The sequence below is a fragment of the Cynocephalus volans genome, chromosome 1 (assembly GCF_027409185.1).
Source record: "Cynocephalus volans isolate mCynVol1 chromosome 1, mCynVol1.pri, whole genome shotgun sequence".
NCBI lineage: Eukaryota > Metazoa > Chordata > Mammalia > Dermoptera > Cynocephalidae > Cynocephalus > Cynocephalus volans.
This window is the reverse complement of record NC_084460.1, coordinates 217,961,683-217,981,808: the sequence shown is the minus strand read 5'-3', so window position 1 is coordinate 217,981,808 and position 20,126 is coordinate 217,961,683. Positions and strand designations below refer to the sequence as shown.

Sequence of the window (20,126 nt, the reverse complement as noted above, 5' to 3'; positions counted from 1 at the left end):
GGAAGAAGTGCTTAAATGATCATCTACTCAGATATTTCCTGGAATAAATTTCAATGGGTAGAATTCTGGGTTAAAAGACACCATATTTAGAAGAATAAAGATTATACTACACTTGAAGCTTCACTTTCTAAACGTACATGAGAGTACCTTTTTCTTCATAACTTCAAAAACAATTATTATTAATTTTCATGTTTACCTATCTAGTAGAAAAAAATCCTTCTTTTAGTTTAATTTGCAAACTTTTGTTCTTTGTTTAATTTGTATAATTCTACTAATGGTGATGCTTATTATTTTATTGACCATTTATATTGACCATTTATATTTCCTAGTTTATGTATATGTTTTTGGATCTTTGCCGTATTTTGGTGATGTTTATCTCATACTTATGGGAGTTCTTATCCTTATTTTTTCCTTCCTTAAATTTGGTTTTTACTTTTCTGCTGAACAGAAGTTTTCAGTTTTTTACATAGTTTACATTTATCTAGAATTTTTATTCTCTCCTTCAGATTATAAGAACATTCACCTGTGTTTTTGTTGAGTACATATATTTGTAATTCGTAATTTGCTTGGAATTTATTTTGGAAGGAGGTGTAAAGTGGGGCTCTAACTATGAATAAACCATTTTAGCATTGATTCATAATGCTATATTTTATTAAATACCAAAATTCTTTATTATGTAGGTCTGTTTCAAGGCTTTTGATTAGTCCTTTTGGTTTGTGCCAATATTAAACCATTTATACTGTATTTATTTTATTATCTGTTGGATTAAGTCTTTCCTAATCATATTTTTGTTTCACTTTTTTGTGCAAATATAAAGACTTAAAACCTTTCTACTTCTGCTAAGGTAGTTTTCATTGTTGTAGTGAGAAAAATATATCCAGTGAGTCATGTTTAACTTTTTCCCTTTGTTGAAATGTTAAAAATTATGGTTAAAGGAGTTAAAGTAGTTTTACTTGAACTTTATAGTTTAGTCATTGATATAAAAATTATTTCTATGGTAAGATATGCTTTGCATTTCTACTAACTAAGCAAATCTCTTATGAAGCAGTAGTTTTTTCCATTAATGAGTGCCTCCCTTTATATTTTAATCCCAAAGTGTTTTGGTTCGATAAGTATTGAAAAGTCTTCGTTAATTTTGTAAATTATTAAAGAGGAATTATATGTACATAATTATAAGAACAATAGTCTCTGATTATTTAAGTCATTTTCTTAATTTTTCATCAACAAACTACTAGAGTCTAGTAACTAGACTGTGAACTACTTGAGGGATAAGGTACTTTTGTCCTATGAATAATTTCTTCTGTAGAATGAGAGCGTATATGCATCAATAAGCGCCCTACTCAAAGTAGGTTATCAATATGTTTGTTGAATTGTGTTTTAAAAACTGAAATGTACTAAATAGTTTGTAAATTTAAGAAAGGTTGATCTAATTGTTAATGTAAAGTTCTTGTTTTATCTTAGGTGACCGGACTAGCAGTTGCCCAGTGATCTTCGTATTAGATGAATTTGATCTTTTTGCTCATCATAAAAACCAAACACTACTGTATAATCTTTTTGACATTTCTCAGTCTGCACAGACTCCAGTAGCAGTTATTGGTCTTACATGTAGATTGGTAAGTTTTTCTTTCTCTTAAAAAAAAATTGTACAATATTCAGAAAATTCAAGCTTAATTGCTGACATAGTTAGTCTTTTTCATTTATGTAGAGATTATTATATTAGGCATTTAAAAATTTTTGTTTCACCAATTCCTGGCAAATCTATCCTGGTTTCCAACTCAAACTGAGTAAAACAAGAAAAGAATTACCACGTATATCCATAAACTTAACGTTCCTCCTCCCAGTGAAATTACTAAAGGAAAAAATATAAAATCAGGTTATGCTAGTAAATGTAATTTGTACATTAGCAATAAAGAGACATTTAAGTCATCTTACCACTATTTTATGAAAATTAATAATAATTTTACTTTTACCTTTACGATTCTTTCCATATTTTGAAAATGCTTGAAGTCAACTCAGTGATACTATTTCAATTTTCTAAGTACACATCTCCAGAAATGGATGAGATTCTTTCAATTAAGCAGTCGCAGTAGATAGTGGCTTCCTTTTTCCTTGGGGAATTTTAGAATGATTTTAACCGTGGTCTCAAATCTTACTATCACTTTACTTTGTGAAGGCTCTATACTTGTTGAACTTTGTATACCTTTGGACAGCTACACAGGCCTTTTTGTGTGTACCTTCTTATAGTATGAACTTTCTTACTAATTTCAGGTAAAACTGATATTTGAGTCACCTCTTTTCCCACACTGTGCTATGCCTCCATAGTTTTCTTCATCCTTTTCCCCCTGCATTCCTGGCAGGCTTATGTCAGGCCCATTTACTTATTCTCTTTTCTACAGCTTTTTCTTTTTCAGGAAAGTGAAAACCTTTTAGTAAGTCATCTTTTGACAGTTCTCTTTCCAGTTCTGTTTTTCAGGGGAGGAGTTTTCTCTGTATCTCCTTTTCTTGTGCTCTAGAGCATATGGATGTATGCCTTCGGAATAAGCCTCACTCAGAGAACATCTGGCTGCTATTCCACATATCTTCATTCCTCCTTGCCAGAAGCAGCAAAGTTATCATAGTGATAAAGGAAGCCCCTTTCTTCTTGCTAAAAAAAAATCTTCCTTTGGGTAGAAGTGGTAGTGGCAAAAGTTATTGACCCAGTGAAGGACCAAATAAAAGGTCAGTAGCTCCTTAGCAATGTTATCAGAGGCTCTTTTTTGTTCTGTATGTGTAATTCTCCAGCTGTGTAGTTCTTTCAGGCATGATTGTATCTATCTATCCATGTTTATAAGGAGAGAGCAAAAGGATAGATGGCATAGTGACTTTGCCAGCAAGCAACCTCAGCCCTGTGAAAGTAATTTTTTTTTTTTGTAACTATTTTGTCTATCCCCACGTTGCCAGTTTACGTCATTACTGTCCACCACTGGAACATCTTTTACTTCCATCTCTTTCTTTCCATTCCCAAGTTCAGGTTTTTAATTGTTGCTTGCATAGAGTATTACTCCACTACTTTGCCACCACCACCTACATTATGTGGGTGTCCTAGAACACCTCCTTAATAGAAAGTAAACGTACAGTATCCTTTTCTCTGAACATTACCTCCTTTCTTTTTAATTCTCACGCAGGCTCTATATTTTTCTTTGACCTTTTAAAGACATGTCAGGTTTTTTATTCACCTTCCCCCTTCCTACCCTGAGCTATTAATGTTTCCTATCCTTCTTCCTAAACTAATTATGATACCATTTAGATCACTTGAGTTCTTTTCTCTATATCGTGGTGTCTTAACCTAGCTATTATGAGAATTATCTGGCTAGATTTAACAATTTATATTTCTGGGTCTCACCACACACTTTTAAAGAAAACATTATAGAAAATTTCAATGATATTACATAGGAGAGAATAATATAATGAACATGATTGTCCTCCACTCATTGCCTAGCTTCAGCAGTTATTACCAGCTAGTTTCATTTATCGTTTACCATCTCCTTTTATCCCTGTATTATTTTGAGGCAAAAAGCAGACAATATGTTATTTCATCAGTGTTTCAGAATGTATTTTCAGAAGATAAGGATTCTTTTAGAAATATATTTTCCTAATATCATTGTTACATCTTAAAAATCAGCAGCAATTCCTTAAAATCACCAAATATCATGTCATTGTTCATATTTGTGGGGAGGGAGGGGGTGCTTTTTGTTTAGCAGCTTTATTGAGGTATAATTTGAAATCATACAATTCACTGTTTCAAACTGTGTAATTCATTGGTATTTTTGTATATTCACAGAGTTGTGCATTTATCACCACATTCAGTTTAAGAACCTCATACTCCTTAATCCCCTCTTTCTGTTTCCAGCCCTAGGTAACCCCTTAATCTACTTTCTGTCTCTAGTAATTTGCCTATTCTGTATATTTCATGTAAAATGAATTATGTGTAGTCTTTTGTGACTGACTGCTTTCTCTTAGTATAATGTTTTCAGGGTTTATCTGTGTTGTAGCATATATCAATTCTTCATTTCTTTTTATTGCCAAATAATATTCCACCCTTTGTTTATCCTTTCATCAGATTGTAGACGTTTGGGTTATTTGGTGTTTTTTAAGCTATTATGAATAATGCTGATGTATTACATTTTTTTGTAGATATATGCTTTCATTTCTCTTGGTTGTATACCTAGGAATGAAATTGTTGGGTGATATAATAATTATGTAGCATATATCATCTTTTGAAAGATTGCTCAAGTCAAGTTCACTATTAAAAAGAGATTTAGGAATGATAATTTCTACCCATCTATGACTTAGAGGACAACCTATTGTTCTTTTGATATCTGGGATAGTTTGAATACATATCAGCATTGCGGAAGTATTTTCTTCAACTAAGAAAACTTTGTATATCTTTACAAGTAGTACATATTAGTTATCTTTTGGTTTCTAGTGTTCTTTAACAGTAAACTTGATCCCTAATTTGTTCTTAACGAAAAATAGCACAAATCAAGTAGTTTCTAAAGTCACTACAAAAAAGCCGAAAAATTAATAACTTACTAATGTCATGTTGCCAGTTTCCTCTTCTGTAATTGGTTCCTACTGTCCATCACGCTTCAGCTTAAATTTGTAGGTAGTTTAATGAATGAATTTTGCTCTATTACACATCCTGCTTCTTGAGTCTTTGTTACATGAAACCTTGAAGATGTTTCAATTTTCGTGACTGTAATGTCTCACTGAATTTTATTATCTTAATTTTTTTATCTGAATTCTTCATAGAATGTACAAAATTTCTTATTCAAACTCTTGATGTTACTGTTTCATATAATTATTCAATAAACACAGTTTCTTTTAGTGATCATTGTAGGTCTTGGAATGTTACAGATTAACTGAAAATAACATGGTAGAAAAAAGGCATGGAATCACCAAGCCTTCAGATGCCAAAAGGGGATTATTTAGTTTGAATAAAAATTTTTAAATGCTTAATTTTGTATTATAGAGTAAATATTACTAATTACAGGTTGTAGTTTATACCTCTTACATTGGTATAATGTTTTTTTAACATGCATCTTACAGGAATTTCTGTTTGTTTTTAAGGATATTTTGGAACTGTTAGAAAAAAGAGTGAAGTCACGCTTTTCTCACCGGCAGATACACTTAATGAATTCATTTGGTTTTCCACAGTATGTTAAAATATTTAAAGAACAATTATCTCTACCTGCAGAATTTCCAGACAAGCTTTTTGCTGAGAAGTGGAATGAGAATGTTCAGGTAACTTAAGCAAAGGCAATAATGTTAAAGTAATTTATATGTCTTGCTATCTGATTTAAAACAATTAAAATGATGTTTTTAAAATTTGTAAATTAACAAAAGCTTCTGTTACTGTAGTATAAAACTGCAAGAATGCAAATTCTACAGTTTTTTCATATTTCTTATAAAAGACAGTTGATGTGTCATATCTCCTAAATTCTGTCTCTGAAAAGAACTGAACAGTTAAGCTTTAGGACTTACGTCAATAGTTTCAAGTAAACTCTAATGAGATTTATGTTTTATCTATATCTAGTTTATGTAATAATTTTGTTAATGAATTTTATTTTTGGTATTGTACAAGTTTAGCAATATACTATGTTAGTGGTTCATACCTGTCCGGTGTTGATTCCCCCCCCCCCCCCACTCTCATAAACTTCAGCCTTTATCTCATTGGGTTAAGAGGCAATTTGGGCCGTGGCACCTCTGCTTATATTTTATACGTAGCTGAATCCCATTTTGGAGTCCCTGGAGCCCTGAGAATCTTAGATACAAAGGCAGGTTCACAGTTTGTTTTAAGATTTTCTAAACCTTGTAGACGCTCTAAATTTACCCATGCTTAAGCTGAACAGGCTTGCCTTTTCAGACCATTGTTACATCATCTTAACACACTAGTATCAGTTTAATCTTATGCTGACAAGTTTTAATTGGAAGGGAGAAGGGAGGGAGTATATATGTGAGTGTGTGTTTAATAACAATTGTGTTACTGAATATGCTGCTCATAGATTCTTCAAAAAATATGGGTCCAGTGGGAGTGGAAAATAATGTAGAGTCCTTGGTTCTGAATGAATTGGAAAAAATTAATCTATAATATTAAATGCTAGTGAGTAAAGATGATAGGATTATTTAGTAGAATTGTACAGTCTGTATATATTCACTGGCTCTAAAAGGATTGTTTTATGTTAAAGCAATAATGATAGATTGTAACCTCTTTACCATAAAATCTTAAATACCACTACCAACTTAAAAGTGATAATTTTACATTTATTTTGCTCTTAAAATGATTCTTGTTTTGATTATAAAATATAGCCTACTCATATAAGCACTTAATTCTGACACGTCAATTTTTTCTTAATCATAAAAGTTCATTGAATAAAATTTAAACAGTGACGAAGAATACATGGTAAAAAGAGGAAGTTTCCCTTATATTCATGTTCATTCTCCTTCCTTTTACTACGAAGTAATTATTTGGTTTATAACATTGCAGACCTTACATACATACTAAATTTGTTTTTTTTACATAAAGGGTTCAACCCTTACATAATATTTTTCGTTTTACTTTTTTCACTTTGTTCTGAGTGATACTTCCATATTGTTTTTCCTGTATAACTACTATACATAATTGTATGTAGAAATGACTGACTTTATCCTTAAAATTCAGATATTGTGCCGTGGTTTAATTAGATTTCAGTCCTCCACCCACCTCCCCAAGTTAATGTTACCTGGGACTCATCTTTCAGTTAGTTCAGGCAAGTTGTCTTTGATGCTGTTTCTAATTATAGGAACACTTTCTTATAGTTGGGACTCCCACTTTGTCTCCTTTCTTACCTAGGTACGGAGTGGATCAGACCTGGATCTTCAGCCTCTACATTCACTTTGCAGTGCCTCACAAACTTTCACCTTCTACAACTCCTGAATTGATTGTCTTATTCCCACAGTGTGTTTTTCTGGCTATCTTTCGTAGTATTTAAATGTCTGTGCTCTCCTAGGCTTTTATTATTTCCATCCCGGCTCACTCTGTTTAACTCTTTTCCTAAGGTGGACTGTACAGCCCAGGTTACACTGTGCCATCATTCATCTTTCTGTCCTTCCTAGCTATGTTGCATTCTGAACATCTCAAAGTAGGTATATAAATAAAGAGGATGACAGGGGTTAATGATGAAGCATAACTCTGGATGACTTAGAAATGGATAAACATATGATAGTAGGGTTGCTCAACCCTATTTTTCTGGTCCTTTATTGCAGACCCTATGTACCCCAAACTTTGGAACAGATGGTAGGAATGAATTTGAGAACTATCCTGCCTTCTTTTTAACAGTCTTGCAGTTCAGGCTCATAAAGTAGAACTAGCAGTGTCGAGGTTTGTGTGTCTTAGTTCTGATATTTTCTTTCCCTGTACTGATCATCTTGTGCCACCTTGTTTGGTATCCAAGCAAATGAGCTTTGTTTGGAAAATCTGTCAGCACCAAGGCCAGAGTCCCTGTTCCATGGGGTGAGAGTTAGGGGTTGGCCGCATTGAGGGAACTATTCTTTCTCTCAGTGCTTGCTATATGCAGGTTTTTTTAATAGCAAGGTTAAACCAAAAGTAATGGTACAGATGTCCTCCTATGGAATTTCAGCCAAGAACTATCTTTAGTATAATGTTGAACCTGGACATTCTGCCTAATTTGAAGGTTTGTTTTAGCCCTATCTCAAATGAGTCAAATAAAATAAGTAAGCAGAGTAGACTTCCATCTAAGCATCATAGTATAAGATGAATTCCTGGAAAAAAGCACTTCAGAGAATCATAGCTAATTCTCCTCAAAGGAAATCTCCCAAAGTACTACAGCTAACTTCAAGTGGTTATTAATAATTGCCTTATCCTCAGATAGTTTATAGTGTTTGAATCAAGGTGGGATTAAAAATATAATGAGAGAAATTAGACAGTTTATTTTATTTTTTTTAGTGGCTCTCACATAGATGATGTAGACTTTTGGGTTTTTTTAAAAGCAGATAAAGAATTATGGAAGCAAGAAGATGATAGTTTTGGGGTTTTTTTAAAGCAGATAAAGAATTATGGAAGCAAGAAGATGATAGTTTTGGGGGTTTTTTAAAGCAGATAAAGAATTATGGAAGCAAGAAGATGATAGTTTTCAGAAAGAAGGGGAGTTGGAGTCAGAACACTAAAAATACAGAGGTAAAGTAGGAAGGCAGAATATAGAAGATTAACCCTTTGAAGCATCATGTCAAAGAAAGGCAAATACAGTTTTTAGAAATAAATTGACTTTTTTCAGAGAAAAGTTCTTTATTCAATTATTTTTGCCCTACATGATTTTCTTTAGTTTTCCTTAGTGCTCTGATTTTACTGGATCAGCTTTGTAAGTGACTTAATAACAGTCAAAGATTACAGAAGCCATGGCTATAGTTTATGATATTTAGCCACATATTTCTTAAATTTCTTCCATATTGAAATGTGAAAATGGTGGAAAAGCTAAAAACCTTTTTTAACTTCTGAAAGGTTTTTTTATTCTTTTATATTTATACCATGTACTTCCAACAGATATTTGTCCTTTTTTATGATGAAAAGATGCATGTCATAACAGGAAGCCCTTTAAAATACAAAGAGAAAACTAAAAAATATATCAAGGGAGTAGGAATTATACCTAGGATAATATATTTACTGAGAGCGTGAAATTTCATTTCAATAGACTAGAGCTTATTCCTGAGTCTGGAGCTTCTTACAATGGAAGGAGTAAAGACATTCAATTATAGCTCTAGAAAATTTAGAAATGCTTGGTCTTCTGGGCTTTTTTTTTTTTTTTTGAAAAATTATGTCAGTCTTCTTTCCCAAGCTCATCTTGGCTCTGCTGCCTCTGAATTTACTCTCCTTACATCTAATATTTTCTTCATTGCCTTGTATTCCTCACCTTCCATTTAATCCTAATTGACTACAGTCACTTGGCTCAGGTACTACTTTCTCAGAAGGCCCTATTGATCTCCAAATTTCTAAAGCCATTAACCTATTCTCAAAATATATCTTAATTTAATTTTACAAAGTAGTTTATATTGTTGATCACCATTTCCCTCTTGAAATTTTCTTTCCTCATTTTCTAGGTCACTGCTCTCTCTCGGATTCTTTTCCAGTATTTAGTATCTTTCTTACTTTGCTCCTTTTTTTCCCATCTACTAACAAGTATTGATAATTCCAGGGTTTTCTTCTTGACATATCTCACTCTTCACAGACCATTCTGTCCCCCATAAATCGTGTTTGATTTTTTTCTTCTCCCTTTCAGACCCTTCTTCCTCTTCTCCCCACCAGCTAATTCTCTATCAGATATGTCTTCTATAAATGTCTTAATTGTCTCTTGTCTTCACACCACTCTGTTAATTCAGACCCTCCTTGCCTCATGTATGGACAATTGTGATTGACTCCAAATAGGTTTTCCTGCCTTTGTCTTTCCATGCAGTCCCTTTGCCAATAACTGATATTCAGAAGCGTATGACTACTCATTTTCTGTTAATATGCCATAATCTTTCTACATTGCTCATGCTGTTCCCCATAAAGTGTAAATGCTCTTCTCTCTTTTTAGCCTATTTGACAAAGCATTCTTTGTAATACTTTACCTTGTTTTTCAGGGTACCATAACTCGTTATCTGTGGTGTTTTGTGCTGCATGTTGTTCATCCCTCTAGTATGACTTTGTACTTTACCCTTATTAGAGTAGAAATATGGGGCTAGCACGGATTGTTTTGTCTTTATGTTTATTGAATTAATGTAAAAAGATAAGAAGAAAATCAGTAGACTAGAAATTTGAGTGTTCTACAAATAAGACCAACATCTATTTAATAATGAATAAATATCAGAGTTAATGAAGTACACTGACCAGTGAGGGCCAAGATAATATTTAGGTTTTAAATTGCATTGTTTCTTAAATTTTCTTTTTCTTTAGTGTCTCTCAGAAGATAGAAGTGTGCGAGAAGTACTACAGAAGTACTTCAATGTCAGCAAAAACCTGCGGTCATTACACATGCTATTGGTTTGTACTAGTTTTGTTTTTATCACTCTCATTCACCAGGTAATTAAGTTTTGATGGGAATTGATTAAGCCTATAGATAAATTTTGGGAAAATTGACATGCCCCCTGAATATGGTACAATATCCCCTTCTATTTAGTTCTTGTTTGATTACTTTCAGCAGCATTTTATAATTTTCAGTGCACAGATTCCATACGTATTTAAAGTGTATACCTAAGTATTTAATTTTCTTTGGAACAATTGTGAATAGTATTTTAAAGTTTTGATTTCAGCATGTTATTTTTTAGTGTATAGAAATGTGTGATAGATTTTTGTGTGTTGATCTTATATTCTATGATTTGCTGAACTCCTTTATATTAGGAGTTTTTAAAAATAGATTCCTTGGGATTTTCTATGTAGACAATCATATTGTTCACAAATAGAGACAATTTTATTTTTTTCTTTCAATTTGTATGCCTTTTATTTCTTTTTCTTGCCTTATTGCAATTGCCAGAACTTTCAGCACTATGTTAAATAAGAGTGGTGAGAATGAGCATCCTTCCTTGTTCCCAATTTCAGGAGGTAGGCATTCAGTCTTTTACCATTAAGTATGATGTTAGCTGTAGGTTTTTTATACACACTTATTACCAAATTGGGGTAATTCCCCTGTTCCTAACATGCTGAGAGTTTATTATGAATGGGTATTGGATTTTGTCAAATGCTTACTCTGGATCAGTTGATATGGTCATATAGTTTTTCTTTAACCTTTTGATATGTTGGATTACAGTGGTTTATTTTTGGTGGTGGGGGCGGGGAGTGCGCCCTGCTGGCTAGTACAGGGATCGGAACCCTTGACCTTGGTGTTATAATACCATGCTCTAACCAACTGAGCTAACTGGCCAGCCCTTTATTGGTTGATTTTTTTAAATGTTGAACCAGCTTTGAATACCTGGAATAAATTCCACTTGGTCCTTCACCAAGTAATTATATGATAAGCTTAAACAACAGTATCAATCAAGAGGTACTTAATTCTGAAAATTAAAGAACTTCCTTCACTAAGAGTATTTGGTATTGCTCTAGTTCTAGAAAATTGTTGATGGCAAAAACCTTCAAGGAGAAAATAGTTTGGGTTTACTGAGTGTCTTGGTCACTTTCAATAGTAATAACAATAGCAGCTACCATTTATTGACTAGTACATGAACCAGGTGCTATAATTACCTACATTATGTCTTACCTTTGCAGTAATCTTATCTTTTATCCTTAGGTGTTTTTATCCTAGCCTTGAAGAAATTGAGGTTTCTCACAGTCACATAGCTAGTATATGGCAAAGCCAGGACTCTATCCAAGGCTCTCTGGCTTTAAGCTTGTGTCCTACTTTACTATATGGCTTTACCATGTTTATTTACAGATTCTTCTTCCCCATTCCTGTTTTTGCTGAAGAAATTTAAGAGTCTTTTTATCCCTATATACTTTTCCTCTCATTATCTTATTTCCTCTCCCATCCATCAAAAGTACTCCGCCATTTTCAGCAACATCTGTCTTTATAATGAATGAATTTGAGTGCTAAGAGTTTTTAGAGTAAGGGTTTATATGCATATTTTACCCCTTATTCTGGGAAAATGTCTCTGCCTTAATATTGTCAACGTGAACAGCTATTGTCTGCTAGTTTCCTATTACATTTTTAATTCATGGTAATGAATTAAATAATGATTTTTTTTATCATGTGAGATTCTTCTTTGGTAGGTTGCTTGCTCATATTCTAAGCTTATCCCTTTATTGGTTGTCTTTGTCTTATTGTGGAAGCTGTTTATATGTTTAAGGATTTTCCGTCTCTCCAGAAACCAGAGAAATGCAGATAAGTGCTACAATTAAATTTTTTTTTTTCTGCCAATCTGGTGGGTGTCAAAGGTGATGTCTGATGGTATAGTGTTTGTGACTATTAAAATTTGCTGCTTAGTGGTTAGTGTAGATATGTATAGGTGCTTTGGAGATCAATTTGGCAAATTAGGTAACTAGAGAAACAGATGCACAAGAAGACATCTACAAGATTATTCATTGCAGTTTTATTTACAATTGCAAAAAAAGAGGAAATGACAGATGTCCATCAATAGGAAATGAATAATTGTGGGTATATACAAAGTAATACAACATAAAAAAAGTGAATAAACTAGAATTGACACCTCACCGTGGATAAATTTTCATAGTAGGTGTTCAGTGAAAAGAGAGTTGTGAAAATATAGTATTTATATAAAACTTAAAAATTACTCTGTGTTGTCTAGGAATACATACATATAGAAGTATAAAGAATAAGCATGGTTGTTTTGTGTGGGAAAGAGTAAGAATCTAATCAGGTGTGGAGATTAGGGCTTCAGCTCTGTAAAATTATATTTCTTAAGCTGTGAAAGTGGTCATAGATATTCATTATATACTCTGTTGCCATTTTGTATGTTAAAAAATATTTTATAATAAAAGAGAAAAATGGAGACAGAAAGGGAAGGAGTAGCTGGCAACCTCAGTCCCAGCCAGTAGGAAAATGAATGAGAAGAAACCCTGCTAACTCTTCTGCTCAACTGAGGCACCTGTGCCCTTGTTAAGTTGGAGGAGAGAGTTTCTAGGAGAAGTATGTCCCAAATATTGAAAGGTTCATACTTATACTATGAAGTTACTCATTGTTGATCTGAAGTGCAAGTTTATTATTTTTTCTTTTTTGTACAGTTGAACATAAAATAGCTAACTTTTGTCTATCTTACACTAACCATGGCTGGTTGACTGGGTGGTTGAAAAGTTTATACAAGGCATAGATCTGCCTTTTTGGCTTTTTCTGGGGCTTCAGTTAGTATTCTTATTTTCATTTTCTTCTTCTTGCCCTACTTTCTTTTAAATGTTCTTCTTTTGGGTGAGTAAGCAAGATATACAAGTGGGAAGGGGTAGGGAGAGCAACAAGAACTTTTTTGTGCTTTACATTTATAGTTATGTGACGAATTGGAATGCTACATTTTAATAGACCTAAATTTGAGAATACTGAGAATACCTTTTCCAAGCATTAATTAGTCTCCCATAAGAACAGACAGAACAGACCATACAAACTAAGAAGTTTTGCACAGTAATATCTCCAAAATTCTCAAGTAAATATGTAACCGTTTTTCTTTCTGATCCACATTTTTCTAGATGCTTGCCTTAAATCGAGTAACAGCATCACACGCATTTATGACTGCAGCCGATCTAATAGAAGCAAACCAGCTGTGTAGCATGGACTCTAAAGCAAATATTGTACATGGTGAGAAACCTGTTTTATTAGCACTTTTTTTAAAATTGTGGTTTTTAAAAGTTTGAACTTAGATAATGGAATGTTTTTCAAAATTATAATGATCATTGGGCGTAGTGCTTTATATGCAGAATACTTATATATCCATGCAGCCTTTAAACTTAGTCCTTTAAAAGGTATTATCACTTCCATTTAAAGGGAAAGAAACTTGATATTCTCTGCTTCCACTGCCACATTAGAACTGTTAAGACTTTTGCTGAAGTTCTCATTGCACCAAGTGATACTGAAGAGCATTTATTGGCTCTTAATCATTTTGGATTCACTATCTCTTTTGAGAATCTAATGAACCTTTTTCTCTCCAGGGAAAATACGCACACACAATTTTGGATATGATTTCCAGGGGTTTAGGTATTCCTTGAATAAATTCCACCAAAGGGCTGTATGCGATTTAAAGTCACACATAACAATTGCAGTTTCTGTTTATTTTTTAACTGTTGGCAATATGATGAGTCCTTGATAATATTGCCTCTAATCCTTGTAATATCTCTAATTTAGGAAGACCCTTATTCTGCAGATATGAGAAACTAAGCTCAGGGAGATTAAGTAACTTGCTTATTAAGTTTATATAGATAATAGTGATTGAAACCCATTTGAGTCTAGGTAAGTTTTGACCTCTACTCCTTAAAAGCATGATCTTTCACTGTATTATATTCTTTGGAGGACAATCATTTACGTATAATTAAACTGTAACTCATAGCTTGTTTTCTTTTTACTATAGGTCTGTCAGTCTTGGAAATCTGTCTTATAATTGCAATGAAACATTTAAATGACATCTATGAAGAAGAGCCCTTTAATTTTCAAATGGTCTATAACGGTGAGATGAGACTTTGGTAGTTTCTTTCTGACTCTCCCCTACTGCTTATTTGAAGGTACTGATGTTGTCATTGCTTTCTATCCAGAATTTCAGAAGTTTGTTCAAAGGAAGGCTCATTCTGTTTATAATTTTGAGAAACCTGTTGTCATGAAGGTAAGATTTGATTATTTTTCTGCAGACAAGTATACTTTTTACATCCAATTTGATTGTTATCTATCAGAGTGGCACTTTCACTAATTTTTAAACATTAGGTATTTATCATAGGAGTTTTTTTTCAAAATAGACAAATTATCTAAAAATGAAATTCTGAAGCAGCCAGTTCCGTTTTACTTTGTGGGGGTGTACTGCCCTCTGCTGTCTGTTCATAGTACTTGCTTCCTGAAAAGGAACTACACATTGATATAATCCTATCCCTTTCCAACCCAAGGATTGGCTTTATAATCTGAGCAGTGAAAGGAGACAAAAATGCAAATAAGAGCCATTAAGAAACTTAAAGGACAAAATCTCATTGGCTGGTGAGGGCATACAGAGAAAGTTTTATGTGAGAGGTAGGTGAGGCATGAAGTTTTAAAACTTAATAATTTTATTTTAGGGAACCATTGTCCACTAGAAAGATAATGTGAGCCACGTAATATAGTTTTAGATTTTCTAGTAGCCATAAGAAAGTAAAAAAAGATGAAGTTAACTTTAGTAATATATTGTATTTAACTCAGTTTATCAAAAATGTTATTTCAAAGTCTATAGTCAATATAGGAAATTATTAATGAAGTATTTTCCTTTATTTTCTTTTGTATTAAGTCTGAAATCTTGTGTTTACACTTACATCACATCTCAATTCACTAAATATTCATCGGAAATACTTGTTCTTTAAATTCCATAAAACTTATAGCTGAAAAAAGAGATTTACATTTTGAAATTGTTCCAAACATACTTAACAATTTTCTAATTGGACCAAGTATCTGTTTTTAAATTTAACATTGCCATTTTTTCAAAAAAGTTAGTTAATTTTTTCTAAAGAAGTATTTAGCATACTGGAGGTTGGGTTTTTGTCCCTAACTCCATATTTGTCTGATGATAGTCATAGTTTGTGGGAGTTGTGAAAGTGAAAAGAGTGGCTAAGCATTTAAATTCTTATGAATTATTTACAGTGGCTCATTTCTGCATTTTCAATAAGGAAGTGTTTGCTGCCTAGAGATATTTTAAATCTCCTTAATTTTATTCAGCCCCAGTACCTGCAGCCTCCGATATTTTCTCATCTTCAGAAACGAATAGTATCTGTACTATTTCTCTTTTTATTAGAATTAAAAAGAGAATGTATTCTCTATGATACATTTCATACATAGAGAATATATTCCAAAGATACTTTTTACAATGAGCTGTAAGAATAGAATTCCTCAGGAATCTATTTCAGTGTATTTAATGGTTAGTATGTCATGATTTAATGGTTTCTGTTTTTTTCATGCCCTAGTAACATACCTAAAACAACAATCAAGGTTAGAACAGACAATATATCAATATTAGGGATAAGAGGAAGCAGATAATAAGGAACCCTATTAAGGTGGGGAAGATGGAAAAAGGAAACTTGTTGACAAGCTGTGACAATCTCAGTCAGACTTAGAGAAAAAGGAGCCTGTCTCCTCTCCTCCTTATTCATACCATGCTGCTGAATCATTTACTTACAGGATAAATTGAATAGTGCTTAAGGGTCTTTCCTTCCTCCCCCTTTGTTACTGCTGTTTTAAACTTTTATACAGCAAAGTCTTATAAAGGTAGAAACAGGATATAAACACAGGGCTAGCTGGTTAGTTTAGATGGTTAGAGCACAGACTTGTAACACTAATGTCAAGAGTCTGGTTCCCTGAAAAAGCTGCCAAAAAAGAAAAACAAAATGTAAACACAAATTTGATTAAGCTAAGTAATCAGTCAGAAAGTTTTATTAGATTCTTAGGTTTTTATAGAGAAGAAAACTGGAAAGCTTTTGTTAAAGTACAAGGAGGAACTATGATAGGATGAGGTTAGAAACAAAACCATATTTTACAGACTGAATTAGTTTGCCCTGTTTACATTCGACAATACATGGATAGATAACTGTGCAGCCACTGTTTTACCTAACAGTATGAAGTTTTTATGGGGTTGATGAGAGTTGTTTTTGAACCCTATTGATTTTGATTACATTGTTTCCCAGCGCCCTATTCTGCAACTGACCAGAACCCTAACTGTTCTCTGGATTAACTTTATTTTCTTCCTCTATTCAACCTAAACTATATCTTTCATCTTTCAGGCTTTTGAACATTTACAACAATTAGAATTAATAAAGCCTATGGAAAGAACTTCAGTAAATTCACAGAGAGAGTACCAACTGATGAAACTACTTTTGGATAATACTCAAATTATGAATGCTCTACAGAAGTACCCCAACTGTCCTACAGATGTTAGGCAGTGGGCAACATCTTCACTAAGCTGGTTATGAATATAACCAGTGACTTCAGTGTTGGCGTTTCAGGCATACTTCTCCAAAGAACTAAAAGCTATTGTCCTTTAACAAGATATGTTACTACATTTTCTTATATTTATAAACATTTTGTATTTATGGGAGGCTGTTGCACATGTAGTATCTTGACTGTATCTTGCCTCTGAATCAGAAGCAGTTATATGATTTATAGTTCTAGTGATTGATTTAGATTATGTTCTAAGTAGCAGTTCAAAAGAATAAAATGTGACTGTTTTAGAGATTGGACCATATGTTTATTTAACACTTGTAAAGTATTTATGTGGTCCATTTGAAGAGTTCATTTCAACCTAGCAGCCAGATGTTTTTATAAACCTTAAGCCAAAGCAGTAAAGAAACTATGATAAGAATTGAAGTGTAATAAGTAATCTTTTACTTATTACAGTAGAATAGTACAGTAGGGGTGCTGCTTTTTTACTTTTTGGTACACATGCAAATTTTGAATTCTATCGCAGACCTAGGTCTTCTGGTTCGGGAGACTGACTAGCTTAGCCAAAAGATGGTTCACATGGAAGAAAAAAGCCAAGGAGTTTACATTTTTCTTCTAGACTTGTCAAACCATCTACATCAGAATCCCTTGTAGGTTTTTTTTAAAATGCAGTTTCTTGTGCCTACCTTAGGCCAAAAGAATCAGAATTTGCCTTTTTAGCAAGTATTCTAGAGATTCCTGGAAAATTACTCCCATAAATAAGTGTTTGGCAGTGTTAGCTGAATCTGTTTCTATCAAAAAGTAAATACCTAAGAAGAATGTGGAAATGTCAGTCAAAGCATTGCCTTGTAAACTCAGTGATCCATGAACTAACACAGGTACACGTTTAAAATGAAATTTAATAAGCATTCAGTGTTAGTGACTTCATTTGTTTAAGGATATTTGGTTACCTACTGTGTGCACAGGAGAAAGCTTACAAAAGATAAAGTCTCCATCTTTATGCATTCTATAATCCATTTAGCTGTCAGAGGCCCTATGATATTTAGGTAGTGTTATTTACAAATTAGAAAATAACACAGTCGTGGCAGTATCCAGAATCACATGGGTTGGCAATGACTGACAGACTCTGTAATTCAACTCAGGTTTGATTGACACCAGAGCCCTAGCTATTAAGACTTGAAGTTCAACGATAGGTTCCTTACCATATTTTTTAAAATATGCTCTAAGGAACAATTTATCTGGCTTTTAAGAAGTGTTGGGTATAAAGTAGAATATAAGATTTCTGTGCATAGAGTAGCTCTTCAGTAGTTAAAACCTGTTCTTTTGCATACATAGCCTTTCTTTCCCAGCATAAAAAGCTAATAAGCCTTCTAGTCTTCAGATCAGTGTCATTTTCTTTTCAGCAGTGTCTCATTAAGGCTAAGGCTTACATACTGGTTCTGAGCCAGTCTATGTATTTTAGTGGATATTTTGCCAAAATACTTTACATGGTAGCATCACTATTATTACTAGAAGCAAGGATTTTACACTTGAGCTATAAATGTCCCTTTAAAAAAAATTCTGAACTATGTTAGGAAAGTACTATCTGCCTTAAAGGGTAATGGCCTAAATGAACTAACTTGAGGACTGCGGGTCTTTATTAGCTTCAGATGCCACTTGAGAGCTGAGAGCCCTCATTTGCTTCCCTGGCTACAGAAGATCCATCAACATTCAGTATACACATTAAAAAATTAAGTAGCAAGACGGTTTTCATTTTCAGTGATTGAGGTAAATATGAAAGTTATAAAGCAAATTAGAAATAGGTTATCATGTCATACAAGTGAAGTATATGCCTACATTCCAAAGGCGTTTTTGCAGAGGAGGGATATTAATGTTCCCTAATACAAAGAAACTAAAATGTATTTTCAAAATTTTTGAACACACTTTATCTCTTAAATTGCTTGAACTATCATCAATACAATAAAAACCAAAGCAGAAGAGCCCTGAAAAAACTTTCAAGAATAATGCAAACTTACAAGCATGGATTAAAGATATTTCCTTCATTTACTAGAGGAAGAAAGACAGTAAAAACAAAAATTTATGAATGCTCTTGGATCATCACACTGAAAAGCAGATGAAAAGGAGTGTTACTTCAGTGCAGTTTTTACTGCTGTGTTCTCCCCAAGTGGCCCACCAAAAACAATCTTGTTAAAAAAGACCTCTCCGATTCACATGCACGCACATGGCTCGAATCCAAAATTGGCCCAAAGTGAATGGTTCCAAAATTAACTGTCCACATTACTGTATCATAATGCTATGTATGTTGAAAATGATCTATTAACTTCCTAAAGAATCTGTTTTGCAGAACACTCTATGGAAAATGATTGTCTTTCTGTAGAGATTCCATGCAGATTCCACCATGGTTTGCACACCACAGCCTAAGTGCTGCCGTTTCCTTCACCTTTACCCTAAAAAAACCTGAGAATCCATTGGTGTATATACTGTGACACAATGCCAACAAGCCTTTGGCATCCTAATACTGGCAGGACTGACATATATACTCAGGTGGGAATGTAATCTGTTTAGACAACAAAGGAGAGAAATGCCACAATTAACAAACCTCCCCTCTTTCTTTCACCTCTATCTCCATTCTTGCAAATCTCAAGGTGTATGTCTCACTTTAAATTACAAAGCTACAACTCCCCTCTGTAAGAACATATAGCTGAAGAAAAACTGCATATGCAAATCATATCATATTCATTTTTTTTATTTAACTTGGGGATGGAATGGGGATAGCATACATTTTATTTGTACAATATTTAACAATCACTTATCCAAGGTGGGGTTTAAGGGGATTTTTTTGTTTGTTTTAGCTTTCTGTTAAATACTTGCAGAAAAAACAGCAAGTACAGTTTGACAGTAGTACAACAACCTGTGCCCAAAACACTAACAAGAAATACAGAGTAAAGCTAAAATAACTGCTTACCCATATTTTGAGAGGTAACAAATAGGATATGGGTTGAGACTGCGTAAAAAACATACTGCTGGTTGAATATCTGAGGTAAATGATGTTCAGTCAAGATGCTACTTGTATTGTTTTGCCCATAATTGGTAAATAATTTTATGCACATTATACCAAATGTTCCTAAAAAGTAAGTTTTCAAAAAAGTAAAAAAGAGAAACTCGAAAATATCTATGATGAAGCATTCTTTTAAAAAACAGCAATCAGTTTATTCCACTGAACTAGCCGGCCAGGATTTTTCCCTGCCACCTGCATTTTACTTAAATGTAGCTGTTAGTGGCGAGGAAAAGGGGCAGAAGAGATTCTTTTTAAATTTCATGATACATGATTCCATTTTTAAATTCCAAAGGTGTTGGGTTTTTTTCCTGATTGTATTTTCAAAACATCACCATGAAAGATAGTGCAAGTTCATGGGACCAACAATTGTGAGGCACAGTCTCTGTTCTGGAATTCACAAGGTACCTGTAATAAACATTCAAACAAGAATCACATCACATGCTAAAAACTTCCTAGCATCT

The 20,126-nt window shown here is 33.3% G+C and overlaps 1 protein-coding gene across 4 annotated transcripts in view; it reads left to right on the top strand.

The window, feature by feature from the left end:
• The window catches only part of ORC4 (origin recognition complex subunit 4), an 80,634-nt gene extending 60,508 nt beyond the window's left edge, over nt 1-20,126 (top strand). For all 4 annotated transcript variants that reach the window (XM_063097721.1, XM_063097713.1, XM_063097706.1 and 1 more), the window contains exons 8-14: nt 1,462-1,613; nt 5,110-5,283; nt 9,968-10,054; nt 13,199-13,307; nt 14,074-14,169; nt 14,255-14,322; nt 16,451-20,126. In XM_063097721.1, the coding sequence (XP_062953791.1) occupies nt 1,462-1,613; nt 5,110-5,283; nt 9,968-10,054; nt 13,199-13,307; nt 14,074-14,169; nt 14,255-14,322; nt 16,451-16,639 (875 nt within the window). In that variant the 3' untranslated portion in view covers nt 16,640-20,126. The remainder of the gene's footprint in view (nt 1-1,461; nt 1,614-5,109; nt 5,284-9,967; nt 10,055-13,198; nt 13,308-14,073; nt 14,170-14,254; nt 14,323-16,450) is intronic.